We start from the raw sequence: 26,531 nt of genomic DNA, 5'->3' as shown, positions 1-26,531 counted from the left end.
CTAAAATCGGGTCTATAAACTCTGCCACAATAAAGATGAGAGTTCCCCTTGATATGAATCCCCCACTGTTCAGTGACAACCAACCCTAATTATCTTGTCATTATCTGTGGATTGCTTTTGTCAAATTACAAAGTGGGCAAACAGAGACATGGCTGCATTCACGAGTCAAAGAACGCCCTGTCTGCCCTACATCTCTACAGTCCCTGAGCGCGGTTTTTAGGGTCCTGTGCCACCTGAAGACCCTGCTAACTGCTTTTCTTGCACACTGCAGTTTTCTTTCAACAGGATCCAGCCCTGCCTTCAACAGGATAAGCTTTTGGTGACTTCACCCTGGCTCATGGGCTACCTCACTGGCTGGCCACAGTATGTCAGAATGGATGGCTGCGAGGTTGTGACTAGCAACATCGGAGCACCTCAAGGAACTGTACTGGTGCCATTCTTTTACTTTCAGACTTCTTCCAACTCTGGTTCCTGTCACCTCCAAAAGTTTCTAAATGACGCCTCCACTGTTGGATGCATCAACAATGATAAGAGGAGTAGACAGGACTGATAGAGAGCTTCATGGTACAGCAGCAATCACTCAAAAACTCAACATCAGCAAGACCAAAGAGCTGGTGGGGGACTACCAGAGGAATAGCAAGCTCCCTGTTTCAGTTTAAAAAGTTAAAAACTGGACTGGTCTCATAATATGGACACCCTCTTCAGGAAGGGACAGAGCAGACTGTTCTGTCTGAGGAGACTAACATCCTTCAGCGTATACAACAAGCTCCTGAAGACCTTGTACCAGTCCAGTGTATCCAGCGCCCTGTTCTTTGCTGTGGTGTGTGCTGTAGTGGCATCGAGGCAGGTGAGACCAGCAGACTTAACAAGCTGTTAAGGAAGGCCAGCTGTGTGGTCATGCTGCAATTGGAAAGTCTGCAGGCAGTGACAGAGAGGAGGATGAAGTACAAGATCAAAACCATCCTTGAAGAGCCCCCTCACCTCTTCATGACAAGCTGTGGCAGATGGACAGCTCATTGAGCCACCGGATCATCCCACCCAGGTGCAAAATGGACACTTCAGGCTCCTTTGTACAACTCACACAGCACAGACAGCCCCTTTCTCCACGGTGTCTGCTACACTCCAGACACTCACACTCCTCTCCCTCTCCATAATCCTCTGCTGGACTTTTGCACTGATTATATACTTCACTATATATGTTGAAATATTCTGTTATGTACTATACTATACATAGTATACATTACACTACACTTTATATTATTATTCTATAGTGTACCCATATGATACCATATTATTTTTGATATTCTATTATATTCTGTATTGCTGTACTATACTGTGTATGATGTTAGACAATATATTACTACCTTTTGCCTGATACTATATCTCACATCCCATACTCTATAATAATTTACCATATTACACTTTATTGTGTTAATTTGTATATATATCAAACAATTTGTGCATCATATATATGTATTACATTACATTACATCTCTATGTTAATACATACAACAACTATTCTGTCACTTTAAGTTTCTGTCTCCAAAATAGTTATTTTTACTTTGTCTATTTATCTGTACTTATTGCTGCAACAACCAAATTTCCACTGATCTTATTTTACACACAAAACTGATTGCATGACCTTTAAACTTTACCTTGACCATAAATTTAACCCTTGCCCTGATTCAATTATTGTTGAAACCTGTACTCACATGCACATGCACACACCAAACACACAGCTGATGGTCCACCGCTGTCCCCTTTTGGTTAAAACGGACGGCAAAACTCTGAATGAGGAACTTATATGACCAATTAACATAACAGAACAGTAATTTCCATATAAAGTGGACAAAGCAAATAGCTCTCTAATGAAGATCAGTGTTACTATGCTCACCGGCTAATTTCTCTCAACGTCAGTGAAAGCCTGCAGGGACAAAGTGATTGAATCACGAGAATGTGTATTAATGGCATTAGCTGCTAATTAGCCAAACCAAGAAAGAGGACATTAATCTTAAAGCCTAGTTGTAGACTATTCAAGTCGAGAGCAAACTTGGAACCGCTTGCCAAACATAATGCATTAAATGCTAAACTGTCGGCTCGAGAGGGGCCCAGGGTGCAGCAAGGTTAATCTGTGGATATCCTGAACAAAGACTCACTTTAATGTCTTTATATTATCCCTGTAGCTCTGCAGGAAACGTCTGTGTTACTGACAGTGAGATTGCGGTAACTGTATTTTGAAATCACTAATAGTATTATTAGTCAATTCCATTGAATTTCATAATTGAGGAAATTTCATGATTTCTTTAATTATTCAAAATTGTTGTTATTTATTAGTTTGGATGAATATCAGTAGCTCAAGAGCCCTGTAAAATCTTTATGTCTGTTTACGCTGTACATACTGTATACAAATGTATTTACAGTGCAATTACATTGTTGTACCTTACAGTATATTAACAATGTAATTATGCCTTACAATACCATTAATATTACAGGTTTGTTGTGATATGTAGGCCTTTATGACAAAATATTTAATAAATCAGGACAGGCTTAGTTATAGAAAACAAACACATGTGGATGAGTGTTGTTTCTGAAAGAGAGATATTTTGTGGAGTGGTGGTTCAGTTGGCTACATGAAAACAAGTCAGCAAAACGGACTCAGTGAAAGCCAGATCCTGTGGTCTGTGGTGAGGCACTGACATCCTCTGGCGTATTAGTGTACCTGCAATATGGCAAGATGAACAATCAGCCTCCAGGATCATCAGTCTCAGGAAAGAAAAAAAAAGTAGTTCACCTCAAGACATCAAAAACTAAAATCAGATGAAATTTGCTCATTTACAAAATAGGTTTTAGACCAAATGGAAATCTCGGTTGCAATTTTCATCCAAAAAATGCAACATACTGTACTTTTTTTTTCAACAAGCATAATAAGTACACCCTGTACCCTTTTTTGTACTGAGATTTTTAAAGAAATTGAGACGTGCTTTTAAGTAAGGGATAATTAGTATAACTCACTCAGACTGATTACTGCTTTTCATGACTTCTTTTCTTGTTTACCTCAGACATACTTGTCCTTGTTTTGATTGTACTACCTTCATTTTAAGTTCATAGGCAGATTCAGTTTGTTTACATATTTTTTTGTCTGGCAATGTCAATTTATTTTGTCTCTCATTCATTTTGTGTAGATCACTCTTGTTACAGACGTAGTGTGTGTGGGAAAGTAGGCAGGTCCTTAAATATATGTTATTGTTGATGTAAGGTTATGATGTAATTGTTTTTGCATTTGTGTTAATTTATCATTTTTACTTTTTTTATGTATTTATGTTTGGCTTAAAAGTCAGTTAATTTCCAGGTGTTTCTGTCTGAGGATCCCCTTGAAAATGAGATGGTGCATCTCAAGAGATTAAAGAAATAAAGAAAAGAGAAAAAAAAAATGACACCAGTAAAACCAAGGAAACACCACAGATGTTATTAGTAGGTTTCTGTACGAATTGTGGCACTCATATATAATAAAACATGTATAGTATACTAAAATATATTACAATTCAAAGATGATTGAAGAAGTGTTTTAGTACATACACTAAGAGCAACAGTTTTTGTTTTACTGATTGTTTTTTATTTATTTATAGATGTCCAAAAACCAAATGTTTTTGAAATCTGTTGTCCTGCGTCGTCCTCCACGGCAGAGGGCGCTACTCGCGGAGAAGGAAACCCTTCGACGTCACATGATCATTCATCCGCCAAGTTTGGATTGTGTTTTGTTTTGTTTCCAGTCCGCCAGCAGTCGAGGCTGCGTTAAGTCAAACATGTCGTTAAGTAGAGTAATATCGGAAGTTTGGCGATACGTACTTCAAAATAATGTACGCCAAATTGCAAAAAGCCCATGCGTATTCATGGAAATATTTTTTATTTTGAAAGTTCTAACCGGAAACTAGTTTTATTTTGTGGAAATTGAGACTAGTGGTAGCTTAAGAAGCGAAAAGGACTCAAGCTTTGCGTGTCTTGATATGATACAGTTATGAACCTGCAGTCTAAAGACACTGATGTGACTGATACAGTCGAGAGGCTAAAGAAGAAATATTTGACGAGGAGGAAACAGGTTTGAGTTAACGACATCATTGACAGTCAAAACCAGCTTGTCTGATAACCTTATGGCCACAATGCTATCCTTCTGAAGCATAATTTAGTTACCTTGCATGTTGGTCCTTCTGCCATTGGTCCAACGGTGTGATTGGTATGCTAAGTAGGCTAAATACCGTTAACCTAAGTTAGCTTACTTCCACAAGTTAAATAAGTGAGCGCTCGCGCGTTCTATCGTTACTAATGCCTCCATGATTGTTTCACCCTGTCGCGTCAAGCTAGCTAATTTAACCGTCAAACTTAACATGAAACTAAAACAACACAAGAGCTACTATTCTTCAGTTCTATCTTTTTGCTAAGAAACACTTTATGCAGAGTAGGTTAGTTAAGTTTGGTTGTCATAAGGTTGTCATTAGTTTAACGCTGTATTTACGCCAAATTTAATGACGTCTTACTGTACTATGTTCTGATTTTCAGTTGCCACCGTCAGAAGACATTACCCCAGCAAACACTGATGGTAAGTGCACTTCAGAGAGCTTAGACAACCACAAGCTTTTGATTGGACTCTAGCAAGTCTCAGACATCATGTTTACTTAATTATATTCAATAATATTTCACTTTTTAAAGAAGTTATTAGTGAATTATGAGTGACTGTGCTGACTATAGCTTCCCTTACTCAGTTCAACAGTATAATACAAGTTTAAAATTGATTGATGGTACTCGGCATGAAACATAAGACAGCCTGAACTCATATGTCTAACTTTGCTTTATGTTCACTATTTTAGATGCTGTACAAAGGCTCGTTTTGACCAACAGATCGCAACAGCCAAGCAAAGAGCTGAAATGCTACAGCAAAGCTTTACATGAGCTCTTCAAAGCAGTTACCAGCCATCCTGATCAGTAAGTCCAGTGACATTACTCTTACAGATACATTTTTTGTTTGTGATGAGTATTGTGCCTCAATAAAAACATGTTGCTCTCTTTTTTAAGGTTTGGCAGTGATCGTTGTCTGCATGGCAGCAATGAAGACCTGAGTGGGGATTCTACAGCTGCCCCTCTTCAGGACTCTCAGGTGCTGTTTACAGAAACAGGTGAGTGTGTCACATCAAGAAACAGTCACTGCTTTCTGAAGTAGAAGAACTGACAATAACTACAAAAAGTGGCAGATACTGAAATAATTTCAGGGTTCCTACTTCCTGAGGAGAATCCTTTAAAGCATGGAACATTAATAGGATTGCAGTTTTAATCTCCCTCCAAATGAAAATCACATTTTTAACCTTGTGAACATGCCCATGTTGTGTTTTTTTATATACTACAAGGCATATCATAAGATGAAATCAGCATTCAATGCCATGTCTGAGGATGACAAAACCTCACAAACACCAATCCCTTCATCAACTTTTGTTGTACAGTATGTTGCAGGGGTATCAGAGGAGAAGCCGTATCAGTATATACAAGCTAAGTTTTACTTTTTTCAAAACAATAGCAGAGACACGTCCTGTTTGCGGTTGCAAAGTTGCAAAAGGAGAAATGGCAAGCCTTCTTGTATTTCCAAAGAGCCAAACTGTAGCCTGGAGTAGCTTTTTTCCAGAGCACTGTTTTGACATGAAACTCGTATTGAAGCCTGACGCTGTTCCATCCATTTATCCTGGGGACACAGCAAGTACGAGCCAACATGTTGGTTAGTTTATTTTTCCCATGCTTTATCTGTTGGCTGTGCTAGATAATGTTAGCCAAAGTTAGCCTGCCAAGTTACATGATGATTCATGTAAAATGCTGATAGGACATTTTATATGGCTTGGGGATGTTGACGAAGAAAGTTACAGCAAATGTTACTCAAAACATTTTATCAGATAGCTGAGCTGCTGATGATATTTGTGCGTTTGATGAGCAGAGTCGAAGGTGCAGGCGAGTGACGGAGGGATGGGTGGAGATAGAGGCAGGGACTGCTTAGATCCTAGCATACTACATGAAGGCAAAGGTCTAAAGTTACAGCTAAGCCAATGCCTAATGTGCTTTTATTTCATGGAAAATACTTGTAAATATGCAATTTTTTTCATCAATAGAGATGAGTTTTTAGGGGTTTAATCACTTCCAGGAGAGGAACCTTAAAATGAATGAATTGACAAGCGCATGCAGAATAAAACAGACCTCAGTGATTAGTCTTTGATTTTTGCCAGAGTTTGTGCAATTTATTAACTTTATTTTCTGTTATAGCTGAAATTTCTAACTGAACAGCCTCCATTATCAGTAGATTATGAGCTATCCTTGGGCTAAGCTCTGTTATACCTTTGTTTGTCCAGATGTCACCTTGCCCTCTTATCTGGATGGCAGCCCTGGGTCCCCGGAATCTGAGACTGAGGAGAGGTTGCAGAGAGCTTGCCATCTCCCTGACGCCTGCCGTTCCTCTTCTTTAGTGCTAGCAAAGGTGTACCAGGAGATGATGACCATCTATAAACAACTGAAGGTGAGGGAGCCGAGTGTGTCATTAGAGGATACTTACAGATGTGTGTCCAGTATTATACGCCAACTTAAATGCAGATAATATTCTGATTTGTGTTTCCATTTTCCAATACTGGTATTTTGTGTCGAGTCAATTTGAGTTTTAGAGTCAAAGGACTGTTTTGTAGTGTTTATAGTACAGTAAAATCAATGTATTGTGTGCTTGTACGTGTGTGTGTATGCAGGCAGAGCGACAAGGCCAGCAGCAGTGGGAGAAGGAGCTGCAGCAGTGGGAGAAGGAGCTGCAGGAACGAGAGAGGAGGCTGAAGCAACAGGAGGAGGCTTTCGGGAGGCTGGCCGGACTGGAGGAAATGATACACACTCACATGCTAGCTGTAGAGGAGGTCAGACACACGTAGACCATTCAGTCACATTGAGCAGAAGGGATGTGATATGTATTTTTTCACAGCACCTTTTTCTCTCTCCTTCTACTCTACCAATGGTCTCCTTTCAGAAAGCAACTTCATGGTCCTCAATCATACTCTTCTAAATTACACAGCTAGTCAGTCATGTCCTCACACTGAAAGTGTGTTTGATTGTCATCATTTTGTTTTGGTATAAAAGGTCATGTTAATCAACATTCTGCCTCCAGTCTTAACATAAATCTGAGTTTTATACTTAGGATATCAGTTGTGTACTAATTTATGAACATACCTTTTTAATGGTTTTTACATATCAGGTAATTTAAAATGAACCCCAGACATATTTTCATTAAATACCAGATCTTGCAATGTAATAATCCACCTTGATCAGTGAGCCCATTAATTTTAGCCTGAGATGCTGTCCAAATCAAACATTTCAGACTAATTTAAAAAAATCAAACAAAGCCAACATACTTTTTATCATGATCAGTACGGACTTCCTATCACATGAGGGGAGGATGCAATGGAATGAGAACAAATCATTTCCAAAAAAGTTGGGAAACCGTGTAAAGCATGAATTTAAAATGATGTGAGAATTTGTGAATCCTTTTTGACATATACTCAATTGAAAACAGTACAGAGACAATGTTTTTAATATTTTACCTCATCAGCTTTATCGATTTGTGCAAATATCTGCTTATTCTAAATTTGATGTAGCAACAGGTTGCAAACAAGTTGGGACAGGAGCAACAGAAGAATTGGAAAGTTGTGGAATGCTCCAAAAAAACACCTGTTTGGATCATTCCACAGGTAAACAGGTTATAGAGAATGATTAGGTATGAAAGGAGCATCCTGGAAAGGCTCAGTCGTTCACAAGCAAGGATGGAGCCAGTTCACCACTTTGTGAAATGCTACATGCACAAATAGTCCAACAGTGTGCCCTCAGGGCTAAAGAGGAAAAAAAACATCCAGACTGTTCCCTGCATGAAGTTCAGATGTCAACATCTGTGATGGTATGGGGGTGTGTTAGTGCCCAGGGCATGGATAACTTGCACATCTTCACCATTAATGCTGAAAGGTACAGACAGGTTTCGGAGCAGCATATGCCGCCATACAGACAAGGTCTTTTTCAGGGACGACCCTGCTTATTCCTGCAAGATGATGCCAAGCCACATTCTGCACGTGTTACAACAGCAAGGCTTCACAGGAAAAGAGTGCGGCTACCACACTGGCCTGTGTGCGGTCCAACATTAAATATCTTGTCTTTGTACTGCAGTTGATTGAATATAGGTCAAAAAATGATTTGTAAATCTTTGCATTCTGTTTTTATTTATGTTTCACACAGCATCCTAACTTTTTTGGAATCAGGGTTGTATTATAGAATTTCAATAGCAAACTCAAGTCAGTGTATTATACCACTACAGCATTCAATCGTTGGTGTGGTTGCAGTGGTCATTGTGTATGTATGTGTTTGTATATGTCACCAGAAACACCAGCAAGAGGTGAGCCAGCTGCAGGATATTCTCCTCGAGAGGAGCAAGGAGAACAGGAGGCTCAAGTCCAGCTTCGACACAATTAAGGAGCTAAATGAAAACATGAAGAAACAGGTTAGGAGTGTTCCCATAAAGCCTGTGGTTGTCTCCAAAGTTTGATAAAGTCATGCAACATTCTAAAATTATATTAACACAAAGGGAAGAAATTTTGAGGATAAATTGTCCAACCCTTAAATACTTTAATTTGGAAATAAAGTGACTAATGGAGGAGTAAAGGCTCATCAAAACAGTTAGTACCTGAGACCACAGGAGGGCGCTATGACATAACCCTCTTGTATTTGGATGTTGAATAATAGAGCAATGATGTAAAATCATTGAATCTGCATTTGTTTTCTTGGCATAAGTGTCTGTTGGGAACTTTAAGTGTTTTCCTACCATTTAAACCCTCCTTGCTTCGAAAACATACAAATAACAATCCAGCCCGAAAAAGTGGGCAGATTTGTTTGCGGAAACAAATCTGTGGAATTAAACAAATTAAGCAGTGTTTTTCTCGACAGCGGTCTGGCATAGCAGATTGACATCCACTGTTTTTAAATCAACAGTTGAATGAGGCCAGTGAACAGAATAAGAAGTTGGAGAGCCAGTCCAGGAGGGTGCAGGCTCGACTTGAGAACCTACAGGTAAGAACGTACTAACAAATGCACGGGTGGTCATGTTTTGTTTTGTTTAGAATAGAACTAATGCAATTTTATATGGAAAGCCATTAAGTGCTGAAATTCAATCACAACCAGGCCTTTCCACCTAAAAACTACTTATTTCATAATACTTTTTTGTTTTTTTTGGCTGGTTAAAGAAAATGTTCTTTCTGTTTCTTTGACTTATTAACCAATTGCTTTCAGAGGAAGTATGAGCACAGCATGGCATCAAGAGGCTGTCAAAAAATGAGTGTTAAGAGTGCCGAGTGTATTAAAACATCCAAAAAGGAGAAAACTGCTGCCCCTGGAAAACCTAGCAACAAGGTATTCCAGCAACTCTGTTTGTACATATTTTGTGTGTTTGTTTTACAGTATAATGTTCTACCAGTCAGTAGGATATACTCCAATTTAGGCTGCATCACTTTAATTTTTGTTCGTATATTTGTTGAAAACCACTGTGTATATCATTCAGCATGGTTAGACACACACTAACACACTCATTTACACATATCCAAGCTGGAAACAGTACAGCAGTCCTTCTCCACAAACCACACTCGTGCTGCCAGCTGACACGATAAATCATAGTTTGTGATTTTGTTATGTTATCATCGCTGTTGCTGATGAAGATGAATTATCAGGGGATGCAGTTGAACTCTGAGCTCAGTGGATACAGCTGCGCTGGAGTCTGAGTGAGCACCTAAATGATGCAGAGGAATCAAGATGTAAAGAAACGGGACTAGAATTCATAACTATATCTATTTGAAGTTCAGCTGTGGGACATACAGGCGTATTCAGAAACGTGTGAACATTACATCAAGACTGTGATTTCACTGGGAAGCTTAAAGGTGTTAATTAAAGTGTGAAAATGTATGATAATGAAGTGAAAGTTTGGTATCACTGTATATTTTTAAGGTGCACATACCCACCATTAGCTAATAGTAGCATTTTGGCCCTTTATTAGTCATTTCAAAGCACTTGTTAAAGCCTTATTCTTGGGGTTAGGGTTAAGGTTATTACGGTCAGAATTTATGTAGAACAACTTCTTTACTTGCTATCAGTAAGCAGTAATTAGAAGGTTGTTGCGGGAAAATTCGTAATTAAGGTAATAGTTAATGGCCTAGTAGTTGTAGAATATGGTCATGCAGGACAAGGCATTAATGTGTGCTTTGAAATGACTAAGAAAGAGTTAATATGAAACTAGTTAATGCTGGATATGGGTACCGTAAAAATATACCAAACTTTCATTTTGTTATCACACTTTTTCACAATTTAATGAACACCTTAAGGCTTAGCATTGGAATCACAGTCTTGATGTAATGTTCACACTTTTCTGAATGCGCCTGAATGTCCCACGGCTGAACTTCAAATAGATAAAGATATAAATTCTAGTCTATGGTCACCATTTTGTGATAAATGGAGTTGCAGCCGATGGCTTTAGCAATATAATTTAACCCTTTATTTGTTCACCCTGCTTCCTTCAGGGCAGCTCCAGTCCCACTCCTCTAAAGCTCCTGGCCCTTCTCCTGGACTGGACACTTGATGGGCAGACATTCTCATCAGCATCAGAAAACAAAGGGAAAGGTGTCGGCCAGTTTTTGCCTCCAGAGATCGTACTCAACGAGAGGTGCCTTAAGGTGGCATTTTCACTGATCTCTGGGTTTTATTACAACTGTATTTCAATGCATATTTGGGTGTGCTGTCCACAAAAGAGCAGTAGATAAAAACATTTTTATTGTGATCAACATTGCAAATAAAATATTTTTGGTTCCTTAGGTGTTGCCGTTATTGGCAGATCAGCTTCATCACACTCCTTTGTCAGAACCTGACCTGCTCCTCAACCTTCTTCGCCTCATCCACTGGGCTTTGAGACTCATGGACAGCAGTGCGCAGGTAAACTGGGCATGTACACAGGTAAACCACTGGAATATTGGTTGAAATGGTGAAAATTCAGAGAGCAGAGCGTGTCCCTGTTAGCTTGACAGCCATTTCTCTTGTATGACTGTGCCAAAAAAGTCATTTGTTAGTAGATCTGTCTATGGTCTGTAAGGCAAAATCGCAGCTCAGTCAGTCCATCACTGTTCCATTTGAAAAAAAGCCTTTCAGTGAGTCACCACTACAAACAAGCCATTGATCAATCATCAGACAAAAAGAGACCAAATTCATCCCGAATTAAAGTTGTTTTTGGATATCTATTCCCATCCAGCACCATCCACCTTGTTCTGTATATCATCTCTGCTGCCCAGGGGAGTGAGATTACATTCCCAAACAAAATGCTGTTAATTCTGTGGCATGACCTTCCTCAGTTATTGCCGTTTAGCCTTGCGAGGGATGAGTGTTATTCTACAGAAAGCCGCTGTGTCACTTTAGCAACACCATGCAGCAAAAATCAAACGCGACACACAGCTTTCCCTCAGAGCTACACATCAGAGAAGTACACATCCACTTCAAGCAGGGGATATCCACTTTATCGCTACATCTCCCCTCACAGCACGGCAGACTTTAATGTTAGTAGGTCCTGTCGAGTTCCATCTGCTGTTCAGACAAGACGCGTGGTTATCTGAAGTCCCCTGGCTGTCTATGTGTGTTGAACAGAATCTAACCATTAGAACAGGCTGTCCCTGTCATCGTAGCTTTGGTAAGTATGTGTGTCCTGCTTTGTTACACAGCCACATGGTCATGAGCCCCATGAGTGCCCCCATGGAAACTACTGTACATCAGCTGTTTTCTGGTTGAGTCGGAGATGGGTGATAGCAACATTTTGCTCTGTTGTCCCATCCTGCTTTATCGGCTTATCTTATTGTGAAGGCCAGATATCAGCCTCCGCTATTCAACTGTTACCTTTTAGCTTATTGCTCAACTTTGCATTCCGAACATGAGCTATTCTCCAGCCCTCACCCTCAGTCACTGGCCCCACGTTCTCTACCCACAGCCTCCCACTGCTAATCTTCAGTCCTCTTCTCCAGTCCTGCCGCAGGGGTGCTCGCCCCCTCCCCACATGTTTGTTTGTCACGCCATGTCATATGTGCTCAGTGACATGCTTGATGCTCAACTGGAATCACATGCTGCCTTATTGCTGCAATATGTGTTCACTTTTAAGACCAAAACCAACCACTGTTGGGCCACAATGTATGAATGAAAGAAGGGAGATAGCTTAAAATCTGGGGTCCCTGTGGCGCTGATGGAGACTTTGTCTGGAGAGAATAGAAGACAGAGAGAGGGATGTAGAGTGAGTTTGAAAACCACCAGCTCTTCACTGCTTCACATCAGCCTTGGATAGCAGCTCTAGTTTGCTGTGGATTTATTGGCTCCATCAGTTATTTGGATAAGTCAGAGAAGAAGGCCTGCTGGCTCCCTGTCAGGCTGACCATGTATTTTCTACACTGGCATTTGATGGAGATCATTGTAGGCATCTCATTCCTATTTCTTACAGCTGTATAACAGAAGTAACTGAGAGCAGGCACAGTCATGAATTTTGTGCCTTTGTGTGTGTTTCCACAGCACGTAGCACTATCTGCCACTCTGCGGCGGATAGGAGAGGAAGTTTCAAAGCCCCCAGCCCAGTTAACGGTGCCTCAGTCTGAAGATCCAGACCTGCCCAAGTCCTGCAGTGGAGCTGCAGGTGGTGCCTGCAGGAGCTGGCCCCTTTATCGCAGCCCCTGTCCTCACACACGCATCCTCTCCACCCTCATCATCCTCCGCACTGTCACACAAGGTAATGATACTGATCACACATACACATACTGTAAGAATCATACTTGGAAAATGTAAAAAGACATAGAATTACTGGCATGAAGCAGGATAATAGGATTAGAACAATGAATTGGGCTGCGATTGTCTTCATTATCGAGTATTTACTTGATTAAGCAATGCACATGACAGTTTTCATTAAGTTGCTTGTTTTGTCTGACCAACATTCCAAAACCCAAAGATATTCAATTTAGAGCAATATAAAACTGAGAAAAGCACTTTTGAGAAACTGCTTACAGGATGTAAGCAGTTTATCACTGTTCACTGTTAATTTTCTGCTTATTCACTAATTGATTAATTGCCTGAATTGATTCAGCTCTACAATCAGCTCTTGTCTATGGAACTGCTGCTGAGTTCATTCCACACTGGTATATCATTGTCCATCCATTTATTACACCTCCTTATCATTTACTATTTTTCATAAGTGGCATATGTTGCTAAATCTGTTAAATGTTAAAAGAAGACAGCAGAAAACAGAAATGAGAGCAGTTTTAACTTTAACAGTGTCTATGATCAGTTTGTGATAATAAAAAGTAAAAAAAAAAAAAAAAAATAGAATAGCTTGTGCTTACCCAGTCTCTCATTAAGGCAAATTGGCTTTATGAAACAAAAGGATAATGCAAAGTGTAGTTATACTGAATAAAGATGAATTATTTGAAAACAAATGTGTTAAAAAAGTACTTTTCATGATTCACTTTTTTTACCTGTTTACCTATCCTGCTGGTAGCAAGCAGCCTAAGTTACGCTGCTGGTCAGAATCATAATCAGACCTAGAAAATGTGAGCGATACATCTGTTGTTACTTATCACTTCCCACGACGTGAACACCCCACGTCTGTAGGTGTGAATCCACAAAAACAGCAGGGTGTTAAAACATCTAACTGAGTGTTGTGTTCTCACACATACTGAGCATGCTGTGTGAACTTACTCTAACATTCACATTTTAATCAGAATTTTCATGTCACTGCTAATACAAGTTCATATTTCAGTCTGAGCGTAAAACAAAGACAGCCAGAGCTGAAAAGCAGTTATTGTCCGGTTCTATCTGTTATAGTTGACAAAACACAGGGAAGGTTTGAACATTATCAGCCCATACACAGGCTTTGTGCCTAAAGAATTCGCCATTTCGGTCCTCAACTGTAGTCCAGACTGACAAATCTCAACAATTCCTGAATGGATTGTCATGAAATTTTTTACATGCATTCATGGTCCCTAAATGGTGATTCCTTATGATTTTAGTGATTTCTTTTTGTGCCAACAAGAGGTTGATATTTTTGAGTGAACTGTTCTGACAACCATTGGACGGATTGCAATGAATTGTGGTGCAAATACTCAAGGTCTCCAGATGATATACCCTAATGTCACCAGCAAATGGACATTTTGGTTTTGAGTGACATAACTCCACAAATATGGGATTTATTTCTATGTAAACAGGACAGACTTTCATGTTCTCCAGTGGACGAGTTCTAATAACCTTGGTGCGTCCTCACTTTGAAGTGTAACCAAATATCTTTAAACTCCATCTGCCCCAGCTGTACTTTGTGTTTCAAGCTAATTTGCATTGTAGGGGGAGAGAGAAATGTTTTGGAAAGAGGAGAGACAAACAGCCCAATCGGCCACAATCAGGATTTGTGAGAAAACAACTGCTGCGCTGCAGATCTTAGCACCCATACTTAGACTTTTGTTATCTTTACAAAGGGCATTAGCCTTACAGAGCCGCTTGCGTGGCTTTAGGCTCTTAGTCTTGTTTTGATACAAATATTTGAAAAGGGCAAGGAGCTTTTAGCTACATCCAGATTTTGCTCCCTGGCCTTGCACACCATAAATCTTGTGCACTCAGAGGGTACAGCCTACATATCCTGACATATTTTATGAAACTCTCCTCTGAACAGACCTTCCATCTGCTCATAATGCTGGAGGGCTCCCTCAGTGTGTCTCTATATAGAGTATTTTCTGTCAATCTGCTTACCAGGTTTGCTTTCTCCCCTACTCTGGATTGACATGAAACCAGATTGGGTGTAATACATAGATGTATCCTCCCCCTCATATTTGCTGGGATTTTACACATAATGGGTACCATTCTGAGACAGGCTAACCAAACTCAGTCCAAACTAAAAAAGAAAGCTTTTATCCCATGTCAGGTTGTATAAATCCAGCACTTTTTGACATTTGAACAGCATTTTCTCTGAACTTCAGAAATTCTCAGAACTATTTGAGACGGTCACAGATCATATGTTTCAATTTGTCAGGCAAAATGGATTTTGGACTTGAAACGTGACTGCAGAAGAATGGCAGGCATTAAGGCCATAGTAGTGGTGGTGGGGTGTGAGAAAGAATGGACACAGCTTGGATAGTTGGAAGCAGATGTGAAAGGGTAGATGGAAGACAAGTTTGTTTTTTTTTCACTGAACAGGTAAAATGCTAACAAGAATGTGTTGTGCAAAGATGAGATTAGAGCAGCTTTGAGTAGTTGATTAATTGATTAGTTAAGCAAAGAAAATTGAAGTGCAACTATTTTGATAATTAAGTAATCATTTAAATGGTTTTTCAAGTCAAAATACCAAATATTTGGTACTTCCAGGTACTAAAGTGATTTCCCACTTTTCTTGTTCTGACATGATGGTAGTTAATTTAAACACAAGATACTTGTGCTCAAAAAGAGGATTCATTCTCAGTGAAGAACCTTGGAGCTCTAATCTGCCTCTATACCTGCCAAAGAGCAGTGATTCCTAACACGTCTCTGGGGGTCATCAGGTGGAAACCTCCCTTCAACAGTGTTTCGCCTACTTAGTCCCACTACACCTCCAGGAGGTTAGGCAGTGAACCCCGGCGTCCCAGAGTCACCCCCCCTAGTGCCAGTTCACACTGCTCCTACACAATCCAAACAGCACCGCCACGTTCAACTGACCCAGAGATGCTCCAGGTAGTGGCCAGTACCGATGCTACCATTTAACTATTGCTAAAGCTAATGCTAACCGCTAAGAAGAACAGAAGAAGACAATACAGTTCCGATGCTACCATTTAGCTAATGTTACGTGCTAACCGCTACCTGATAAGAGGAACAGAAGAAGACAATAAAGCTAGATTCACCTATACTGTTAATGTTAATTGCTAGCTTCCAATACTAACTGCTAAGATACTATCGTACTCTCACCGCTTTAGCTATTGTTAGCTGCTACAATGCTACCACAGGCCTAGATGCCACATGTAACTGCTGATTGCCACACTACCATCATCTACCCCTGCCTCTCACCAACTGCACCAAGAAAAAGCGGGGTGGGAATACAAACCCTGGTTCGGGTAGGGGATGGAAAATAAAGAGGTAGAGTCAAAAGATGAAAGTAGGGATTGGATACAGACCCTTGTTCGGGTAGGGGGTGGAAAATTTAGAGGGTGCTGAAGGTGGAGGCCTAAACCACAGACTAGATTTAACAGCCTCTTCTAAAATTTCCTTCAAGAAGCAGCAAACCCTACTATTTCCTTCAAAAAGCAAACAGAGCAGGAAAACAAACCCTAACATTTCCTTCAAGAAGCAAACAAAACAGGAAAACAACCAAAAAGATAAAAAAAAACAAGCCAACTCTGTATCTTACCACGCAAACTCACCTGAGTCTGGCCGCATGGTCCCAAAGAGAGACTCTAGCTGGCCACACCCCCACCTTATCTAAACTTCCTGGTTCTCTTCCTATTGGCAGAGCGAGAAGATGGGGCGGGGAAAGCAGAGCAGAGGAGAGGTGTCTTGTTCAGACTTTAACCTCTTCTCTTGCCGGGTTAGGCATGCATGTCCTCTGCCCCCCCCCTCCCTCACTGTCCCTATTTCACCCCCCAACTACTATTATTTCTCCTGATCCATATCCACTGACTAGACCTAGCAGCCTCATCTGACATCTCCCTCACTGTCTTTCTTAAATTTTGCCCATGCACTCCCAGCTCCCTCAACAGTGAAACAGCTGACCCTGCAACAAAACCTCTACACCCCACTTCAACCGGACAGACCCTGGTCTTCCATCCCCTCTGCTCAGATTCTGTCTTTAAATCTGCATACTTAGTCTTCTTCCTTTCATAAGCTGCCTCCACTGAATTTTCCCAAGGGACTGTTAACTCAATAAAATACACAGTCTTTTTACTCATGGACCATAAGACAATGTCTGGCCTCAGATTACTATAAACTATTTCCTGGGGCACAACTAGCTTTCCTCCCAAGTCGACCTGCATTTGCCAATCATCAGCCCCTACCAGGCAGCCACCTACCTGCTTTCTCCCTGACTTAGCAGCTCTATTTTTCTCCCCCTCTCGAACAAACTGCACATCCAACCTCTCCTTTCTAGAACTTCCAGAATTCACCTGCTTCCTTCTCTCCTCAATGCCTGCGGCTAAGCTTCTCAGCACCTGATTATGCCGCCATGTATACCGGCCTTGTGATAAGCTAATTCTACAACCTGACAATATGTGCTTTAAACTTGCTGTACCTGAGCAGAGTGGGCACGATTGATCGCCCTGTACCCAGAGACTTAGGTTCTGCGGGGTTGGCAACACATCGTATGTCGCCCCTATCAGAAATTTAATACGGCCTTCCTCCATATTCCACAGGTCCCTCCAACTAAGTTTCCTCTTCTCAATACCTTCCCAATTCAACCATTGTCCCTGTTTGGCTTGACCAACTGCTTTTGCCCCTCTTAACAACTCCTCCTGTCTACGCACCTGTTCCACTACAAGCTTTCTTTTCTCCTTTAGACCTGCTTTATTCCACACTGGTTTGCCTGGGCCAAGCCCCAAGCCTCCCCGGCCAAATTGAACATTTCCTACTATTTCTGCATGCCTAAGAGCTGCCTCTGCCTCCTGCACTGCTGCCCTTGGGTTCCATTTCCTCCCCCCAGAAGGGTTCGGAACCACATTGCTAACTAACATGTCCTTACTCCCAGATAATAAAAGTTCTGTCCTAACCTTAGTGCATTTAAACTCCTCTGTTAGACTGGATACTGGCAGCTGAAGCATTCCTTTCCCATACAAAGCTACATTGCTTAAGCACCTGGGAGCACCCAACCATTTTCTAATGTAAGAGCTAACTAGCCTTTCCATTCTCTCTGCTACAGATAATGGGACTTCATATACTGACATTGGCCACATTAACCTAGGATACAAGCCAAACTGCAAGCACCACAACCTCAGTTTTCCTGGGAGCCCTGATTTATCTATTCTCTCCAGCCCTTCTGCAACATCCTTTCTAAATTGCACAACCTGTTCAACATCATTCAGGTCCACATTGTACCACCGTCCTAGACTTAACTGATTTCTCCCTAATTGTTGGGATTTCCTCACCATCTATAGCAAACTTTCTATCACTTACTTTCCCTCTGTATATTGAAATACTCCTTGACTTACTAGGCTTAATCTTCATACTAGCCCACTTGAGATTCTGATTGACTTTATCTAACAACCTCCTTGTACATGGCACTGTTGAAGTTAGCAGTGTCATATCATCCATATAAGCCCTAATTGGTGGAAGACGCATTCCATTCTGCCGTCTCTCTCCACCTACGACCCACTTGGAAGCCCTAATAATTACCTCCATAGCCATTGTGAAAGCTAGCGGGGACACTGTACATCCTGCCATAATACCAACCTCCAATCTTTGCCAGCCTGTTGTGAGCTCTGCGATACTTGCACACAGTCTGATGTCTTGGAAATATGCTTTCACCAAGTTAACAACTATCTCCGGCACTTTAAAGTAGTCAAAGGAACTCCAAATAAGGTTATGTGGCACTGACCCAAACGCATTAGCCAGATCTAAAAATACAACATTCAAGTCTCTTTTCTCCCTCTTAGCTGTCTGAATCTGATGCCAAATCATGCTAGTATGCTCTAAGCATCCCGCAAATCCTGGTATCCCTGCTTTTTGCACTGTCGTATCTATCATACCATTCCTTTCTAAGTATTTAGCCAGCCTCTGTGCTACGATACTAAAGAAAATCTTTCCCTCAACATTTAGGAGAGAAATCATCCGAAACTGGCTAAGGTCCGATGACTCCTTCTCCTTAGGGATGAAGACACCTCCTGCCCTGCGCCATGCTCTTGGAATACTTTGTTTCTCCCAAACTATTCTCAGGTATCTCCATAGTGTCCTTAAGATGCCAGGTGCACTCTTATAGACACGGTAGGGGACTCCATTAGGCCCTGGGGCCGAAGAAGCCTTTGCACGCCTAACCACCTCCACCACTTCTCTCCACCTAGGTGGGCTCACATCCATCTCCTGCTCCACTTCCCCTAATGGTGGCATGTCAGGTGGAAGACCTATGTTCCTATTCTCTATAAATTAAATATTTTGGGTTTTGGGCTTGTGGTTGGTCAAAACAAGATGTTTGATTATGTCACCTTGTGCTGTAGGATCCTGTGATGAGCGTTTTTGTCACTGTTTTCTAATGTTTTATAGACTAGGCTGTTAATTATTTAGCGTAGAAAATAATCAGAAGATTAATTGATGAAGAAAAGAATTGTTAGTTATAGCCCTAGATAAGATTTGTCTCTTGAATAGTTTGTAATATAAAATTGCATAATTTAGCTTGCATTCTTATAGTAGCACTGAAAGTATTTTCAGTCTTAAATTTACATTTTAGTCTTTGTGCTGAAACTAAACACTCAATGTAAAACTGGATCAAGTACCTCTGTATGTTTATGTGTCTCTGTCTGTACTGTCCGCAGCTGATGTGCTGGCCCAGGCTGTGGACAGTCTCCGCACCGAGCTGATGTCAGAGGACAGCCGAGGCCTGTTCATCCACTATAAAGGCGTGTGTGTGCTGCTGTCGATGATGCGTGCTGGCCGAGGGGGTCTGCACACACCTGTTGACATCCTGATGCAGCTAACTGAACAATCTCGTGAGTAGCTGTGTGTCACATGACTGCTGCACCAAGCGTGATAAGCAGAGGGTTTTCTGGCATATTAGTAATTCCCTCCACAAACTCCATATGTTTTAGATGGAGAATATGTATGACATACGTCAATTTAATATTCAACTTCAGTTTGAAAGTTAAAAAAAATAGTGTAATGAGTGCATTTTAGATAAGAATGACACAGCCTGCCTGTTTATTTTATCATAATTTGACACTGTTTACTGTAGAAAGTAGCTCTTCTGTACTTGCAGTTTTTATTAAACACTGTGCACTCTGTGGAGCCAGGCATGCTCATTCATACACATTTATTTTTGAGGAGTTTTCGTCTTAAGAAACAAGAAAAGAGGGAAATTGCCGGTTGCCACAGGCAAAAGCATGATCAGCTGTAGCAGACAAACCACCGCTGCAATGCACTTTCCTTAGTCCATTTGTTAGTTTAGTGTTTACTCTTTAATTGTTGAAATAATAGTATTTACTGTGATAACTTTTAGTGAACCTGGCTAAGGCACAACTTTTAGAGATGCTGCAGAAAAGTAGAAGGAACAGTGAAGCACATTACTGCACCGAGGGAGTCGAGATGAAGTCTCAGAACATTAGAAGCAGCACATCTTGAAGTTAGGAGCTCCACTATAGTAACACTGCTTCAGCAACTAGCTAACACTTTGGCACATTTGGAGCATCAGTTGACGGCACAGCAATATATAGTATGCATAGCTGAATTTTAAGCCTTCCCAACGACTCACTGTTGACCACAGTTTTTAAATTTATATGATTCACTTTGCCCAGGAAACCATCTGTGGTTGACGTAGCCTTGAAAGCTGCTGTGATCACTCTTCTAGCCCAGATTTATAGACTGTCTTTACTATCACTATTTACTTTGATTTATACCAGCTCCTCCTGCAATATCACTTCGTATCATCCCCACATGAAAAACCACATGTGAAATGTAATGGCTTGTCTGAGCTCACATCAATCAAAAGCACTGGTCATGCAATGGAAGTTGTGGTTATAAAACCTTGGACCTTGACCACTTCCTGGCTATTTTTATAGAAACACAAAAGATTTGACAGAGGTGGAGGAGGAACAGGGAACAGCTGCAGTGTGTTTCCACAGAAGGGCAAGTTCAATACACTGCAGAGCAGTATGCTGGAGGCCACTGGGGCCAGAGCTGTGTGTGTGTGCATGCTTGTGTGTGAAGCGCGTGCATATCAAGGGGGCAATAAGTCTAGCAGGACTTGCTAATTATCGTGTTTTACAAGCAGTAATGGGAGGAGAAGGGAAAGGGATGAGGAAGAGGGGGGAAAAAGGTTTACACCTGAAGGTTACCAATAAAGCAAAACACAGAGGTCTAAGTTGTACACAAAACACACCAGTACAGGACGTTTGTGGTCATACTGTGACAACTTGACTGCTTTTATGAAGTCACATACTCCACCAGTTACACATTTTGTTAATAGCACGTTTATGCATCACAAAAAATGCAGTCGGCCACCTCGGCACACACAAACACACTCAGTAACACTCAGTGTTTTACTGGCTTTGACTGATGTCTGGTAAACAGTGGGTGCATTAACTACCAAACTGCTTCATACAGTATATTTAGCTTCCATGGTCACATATGGACCTACTTGGTGTGTGCTGTTGCATTTTTTCCATGCTCAGTTGTTGTTATATGTTCTGATGGTGTTTTGATTTGGAGGAAAAAAAAAAAAAAAAAAAAAAACCCTCTCTGACCTGGTTAAATTTCTTTGGACAAGGACGTACTATTTTCCTACTATTTCATGGGTCCCACAGCACCTATGTTGCATCAAACCCATGAGGAATGTGTCTGTATTTCTGTGTCTCCATCTGTATCCTTGTAGCCACATATGTGTAGAATGTAGCACACATTCAAAGGATAGAAACCCATCAGTAGACTAGGCAGTGTGGGCAGAAATGCTGCACACATTTGTCAGACTCCTGGTCTTAAGCTGTAATGTTGGTGCCTCTGAAACAGATAATAAAGTATTAGTGACAGTCACAAACAACATTACTATAATTAAACAAGAATTTGAATGAACAAAGGACCTACCTGACTGATATCTCATGAGTTTCAAAATGGTTGTCTCAAAACTAAGCTAACAATGTATCAGATGACAGTGAAAACAATGTGACAATAGCTGGGTTTCAATCCAGATTTATCACAAAAATTTCACTAAATTTCGAGAAAATTGGCAAAATAAAATGCAGCTACAGCTTGTTTACATCCTCTATTCTTACGCGGTTATTACGAGCTGGCTCATTATGATAAGCAGTAGATTGTGCCAGGTCTCCACTTAAGAAACCATTATAGCATTGCAGGGCAAGACAGCTGATCAGTAATGTGAGTTAAAAGTTTGCTAGATCAGAACCTTTTTGAAAAAGGTGTTACCAACTCCCATTTAGCGTATTGAAGTATTGAAAAAGGCTAAAACCCACTTCGAGCGTGCGTAAAAACATTTTGTTTGAAGTTTTTTTTTCTAATACAATACTTCAAAATGTGCATAAAAATACATTCATGGAAACATGGCGACTGTGAAAGGTTGATTATAGTGATGAACCTGCAGAGTTAAATTATCACCTGAACCTTAAGCTCCCCTCGGCTTTACAGAGCTTTATAAAGAGGTTCAACTCATTGATCAGCTGTTCAGCCCACTTTTACTGCTCTCAGATTATTGAATTTGGCTGCAGCAGGCAGTAATCAACAACATAGTCAGCACATGAAAAACGCCCGTAACAAAGAGATTCAATTCACAATTCTACTGTCCTGCAGTGCTAATAAAATAAAAAACTGCAGTATGCAAATAAGCGTTAATATTAATTATTAGTCAGGTGACAGAACGTGAAACAATCATTAAGTAATCAAAAAATGGCTGACATTTTCTGTTTTCTTTTATCTGTTTTATATCACTGAAAAATAAATCTTTGAGTTTGGGACTGTTGGGCCGACAAAACAACTTTATTAAAAACATCACAAGCTAATTAAAAACATCCTTCTGGACTGTATCACCTTGAGATGAGCATAACATTTAATAGTCTAAATGATGTTTCAGTAAATCAGAAAAACATAATAGATTCATCTAATTAAAACAACCTTTAGTAAGAGCCATACACCCCTTACCACATCACAACTGTATTGTCCAGCCATTATCAGCATTATCAGTTGTTTGACACATTCAGAATGTATAGAGATTGTTCAAGGTCATGTCAGTAACATGAATCGTATATCGTTGTTTTATAACCTTGAGCTGATGTTACTCCTGACCATACTGTCCTTTCCTGCTTTATCCTTCTCATATTATCAGATTCTACCCGTCTTATCCTTTCTTATCTGAATTTGATCCTATTCTTCCCCGTCCAATCTTCTTCTGTGATTTGATGCCAGCAGAACCTCTGTACCAGCCAAAAAAGTCCCTCTGTGTCTCAGATCGTGTTCCCTCGCCCTTGTACGTGGTCTCAGACAGTGGAGAGTTAGCTATTGAAAGAGTAGGAATGTGTCTTTAGCAGAAACAAATGTTTGTTTACTCAGAACCAACTAATTTTAGGACCTCATAAGGTCCACATTTGCTTTTGCTCATTTAAAAAATGCACAGCTCCCATCTGTGTGGATTGATTCTGTTGTCCTTTTCTGTTTCATCTCTCTGTGTGTGTCTGTCTGTGTGTGTGTGTGTGTGAAATTATGGTTTGATGAAGGGAAGGTTAGAGTTAATAGTGACAATATGGAAGCTCTTCCATATAAAACAATCATCATAGAACCACTTTGACCAGCATCTGTGTCCCTGTCCCCCTCGGTTTGATCGTAAAAAGGTTTTCATGGATTGTTTGTGGGTCCACGTTTAATTTCTATGCAAATCTGCAGAGCATTGCAAGATCAAGTCGATAATCTCTTCAAAAGTTTTAATGTTGAAGAAAAATGTGTTGTTTGTTGGGGAATTTCTTCTGATAATATCCTGTCTTTGTTCTGCTTGTGCATTGTAGGCTACCTTAATCCCTTCCTGGATGAATGTAGCTGTGAGGAGTTTTTCCGAACAGCCTCCCAGCTCCTTAAAAACCCTCGTCTGGAGCTCCCGTCGCTGGAGAAGCTCTCCATCCTCCTGCAGAAGCTCTCAAGTATCAGGTAGACATCCATACTGATAATATCACACACTAAGCAAGGATTAACATGTCTCTGATCATGGGTAGAAAGTACCTGCATGCTCGGACATATGCAACCTTGTGCACTCTTCTCTTTTTGTTTATGTGAGTAAAAATGTTCACTACTACACTAGAAAAAAGATCATCAGAGATCAAAAAAACATGATTTTGTGTAGCATGGATGGTTTTTTGCTCATTTCCTACTCTGTTGATCATCTTGTGACTCCTCAGATTTATCTTGTGGCCTCTTGAGAGCGTCTCAACCCCAAGCTTGGGAACCACAAAATTGTTGTTATTATTATTATTTGCCAAAGTTTGGTTAAATCAAGTTATTTGGGTGGATAGTATTTATTTGATCTTTGCTGAAGTCCATATTAAATCCATACCTTCACCGCTGCACAGTGTTTCTACTGCAGGGTACCAGTGATTCCATTCTAGTTGTAAGACCTATGGCATAGATTTCAGAAGAGGCAGACAAAAAAATGAGTTGCCAGTGTAAGTGTCCAGTGACCTGTCACAGTGGCAGGTAAGAAAAAAACCTTCATTTTAGATCCAGCAGACAGCGATCGCTGACTTTTCCTTTAGCGCCAGCACATGTGGAGAAGTTTAGTTGTCTTTCCTGGACCCAACAGGTCAAGCACATGTTCATTAACTGAGTGCAGTGGTCTTCAAGTGCTTTTTAAATACGTCAGACCGCTCGGTTCTTATGACCAAGTCCGAAAAACTATTTGTGAATTGTGTTTGTCGGGTCTAACTTTTAAACTTCGTTTTTGTGGTTTGTTCAGCCAGCTACTTTAGACCCAGCCAAGGATAGCTAGTTATACAGCTGTAGTACACCGGTCAGGTAATGGAACGTGACCGAATATTGCCTTGTTTCCACCACATGGTATGGCTCAACTCGAGTGACTTGGTACCTGGTACGTTCGTTAGCCACATGAGCTGAGCTGATACTAAACACTGCAGACCACTGATTGGTCAGGGAGAATCGTTACTTGTGCAACATGGACATCTGCACACCTAACACAAATTGCAACCACAATTTTTTTATTTACTCGACCAACATTTTAAGAAATGGCCGCCCACGAATCCAAAAAACAGCTAAAAATTCTGCCTACTTCGAGGGGGTACCAGCTGCAGTGGAGTACGAAACTAAGAAAACTATTTGGTACCAAAAGCATGTCAGGTGCAGTTGAGTGGAGCCGTACCATGCAGTGGAAACACAGCAAGTTTCTTTGTTTCTTTGAATGTCTTTGGACTGATGAGCTGCTGTGTTGCTTTTTTTTTTTTTTTTTTGGTCCAGGAGGAATCGTCGCCTGTTTGAACTATCCTCCCTCCACCTCCAGATACAAGAACTCAATCACAAAACCAGCCACACACACACCTTCCTCTGCCTCAACCTCAGGTCCATCCTGCACAACCTTAAATAACAAACACTCGCATGTGTTTCTCTGCGTCATGCTGGATTCATGGTCTCTTTAAAAAAAATCAGACAGTCAGTATGAAGATTGCCTTTGATTTCAGTAGTTGAGCGTGTTGCTTCGTCTTTCATATGTGCTCAGAGTGTTATTCCCAACTGCGTAGTACTTCAAGGCTTCATTCTACCTCAAATAACATTCAGACATACATTCTTTATTTATGTAATGTTGTATGTTGTTTCTTAGAGGTACTTCTTTAGTCTTGTGTATGTTTTGCACTTTGTGACCCATCTGTTTTTGTGTTCCACAATGTTAATATGATGTCTTGGCTTCTTTCTGTGATGAACCCCCCCCCCCCTCTCACACACACACACACACACTTTTGTTTTTTCAAATGAGTGTCATGCTTGCCAAGTGGCCTTAATGTGTGTCTGATGTGCTCAGAGGAAGAGAGGCTGTGACTGTGAAGCTTTTTAATGACAATAAACAAAAAGAACTGAAGGACATTAAGATTGGACTGCGTATGAAGTGCTGAAATCCATATGTTTTGTATAAACGTGTCTTATTTGTTTGTTCCAGAGCATGGGTGGGTTGATAGGGGTAATGGTCTCAGTATGGGACACACTGGTGGTGTTGGTGATTCCAGCTTATATTCAAAACGCACTCGTTGAAAACCACTTGGAAGCGCTTGGCTGGTCTGAATTTGAAAGTGGTGCATCCATTTTTTTAAAGCCCCTGCAGCATCCGAATTCTTTAATTAACAGCATGTTAGTTACAGTGCGAAACAGTGTTCAGGCCAGGGTTCAAAGAAAGAGTTTGATGAAAAATTTGCTTTATATTGTCTCCTTGGATCACATATTTATTGTGGAATGTAGAACACATTATACTCTGCACTGGTTCTCAATGCGAGACCCTTGTGTTGAACTGATGAGTTCATTTATGATTTGAACAAATTTACTGTTACCAGGATAACTTTTTGTTTTCAAGACAGTTCTGGGTACAAATAACCAAGAGAAACTTCATTTCAGATGTGGAGGGGGAGCCTTTAAATGAGGGGTGTCCAAACTTTTTTCTTAGAGGGCCAGATTTGATCATGTAAAACTGTCTAAGGGCCAGCAGTCCCTCCTGACATATCTTTGTAGTGTGCACTGTTTTATAACAATTTTATTTCAAATGACACAGCAATTGTCATTTCTTTAAA

General features: G+C 40.6%; 1 protein-coding gene across 1 annotated transcript; it reads left to right on the top strand.

Moving 5' to 3' along the window:
- Positions 1–3,973: 3,973 nt before the first annotated feature.
- Positions 3,974–25,826, top strand: LOC121616544 (coiled-coil domain-containing protein 138-like). The gene is made up of 15 exons (XM_041951348.1): positions 3,974–4,096; positions 4,555–4,594; positions 4,863–4,977; positions 5,068–5,168; positions 6,381–6,544; positions 6,765–6,923; positions 8,429–8,548; positions 9,037–9,114; positions 9,334–9,453; positions 10,611–10,763; positions 10,903–11,019; positions 12,628–12,841; positions 19,575–19,748; positions 23,760–23,898; positions 25,216–25,826. Exons 1-15 carry the CDS (start codon positions 4,016–4,018, stop codon positions 25,340–25,342), a joined length of 1,902 nt encoding a protein of 633 aa, XP_041807282.1. The 5' UTR covers positions 3,974–4,015; the 3' UTR covers positions 25,343–25,826.
- The last annotated feature ends 705 nt before the right edge of the window (positions 25,827–26,531 follow it).

The sequence above is a fragment of the Chelmon rostratus genome, chromosome 13, assembly GCF_017976325.1.
Source record: "Chelmon rostratus isolate fCheRos1 chromosome 13, fCheRos1.pri, whole genome shotgun sequence".
Taxonomy (NCBI): Eukaryota; Metazoa; Chordata; class Actinopteri; order Chaetodontiformes; family Chaetodontidae; genus Chelmon; species Chelmon rostratus.
Note: the sequence above shows the minus strand (reverse complement) of the source record. Positions and strands in the feature narration are given on the sequence as shown.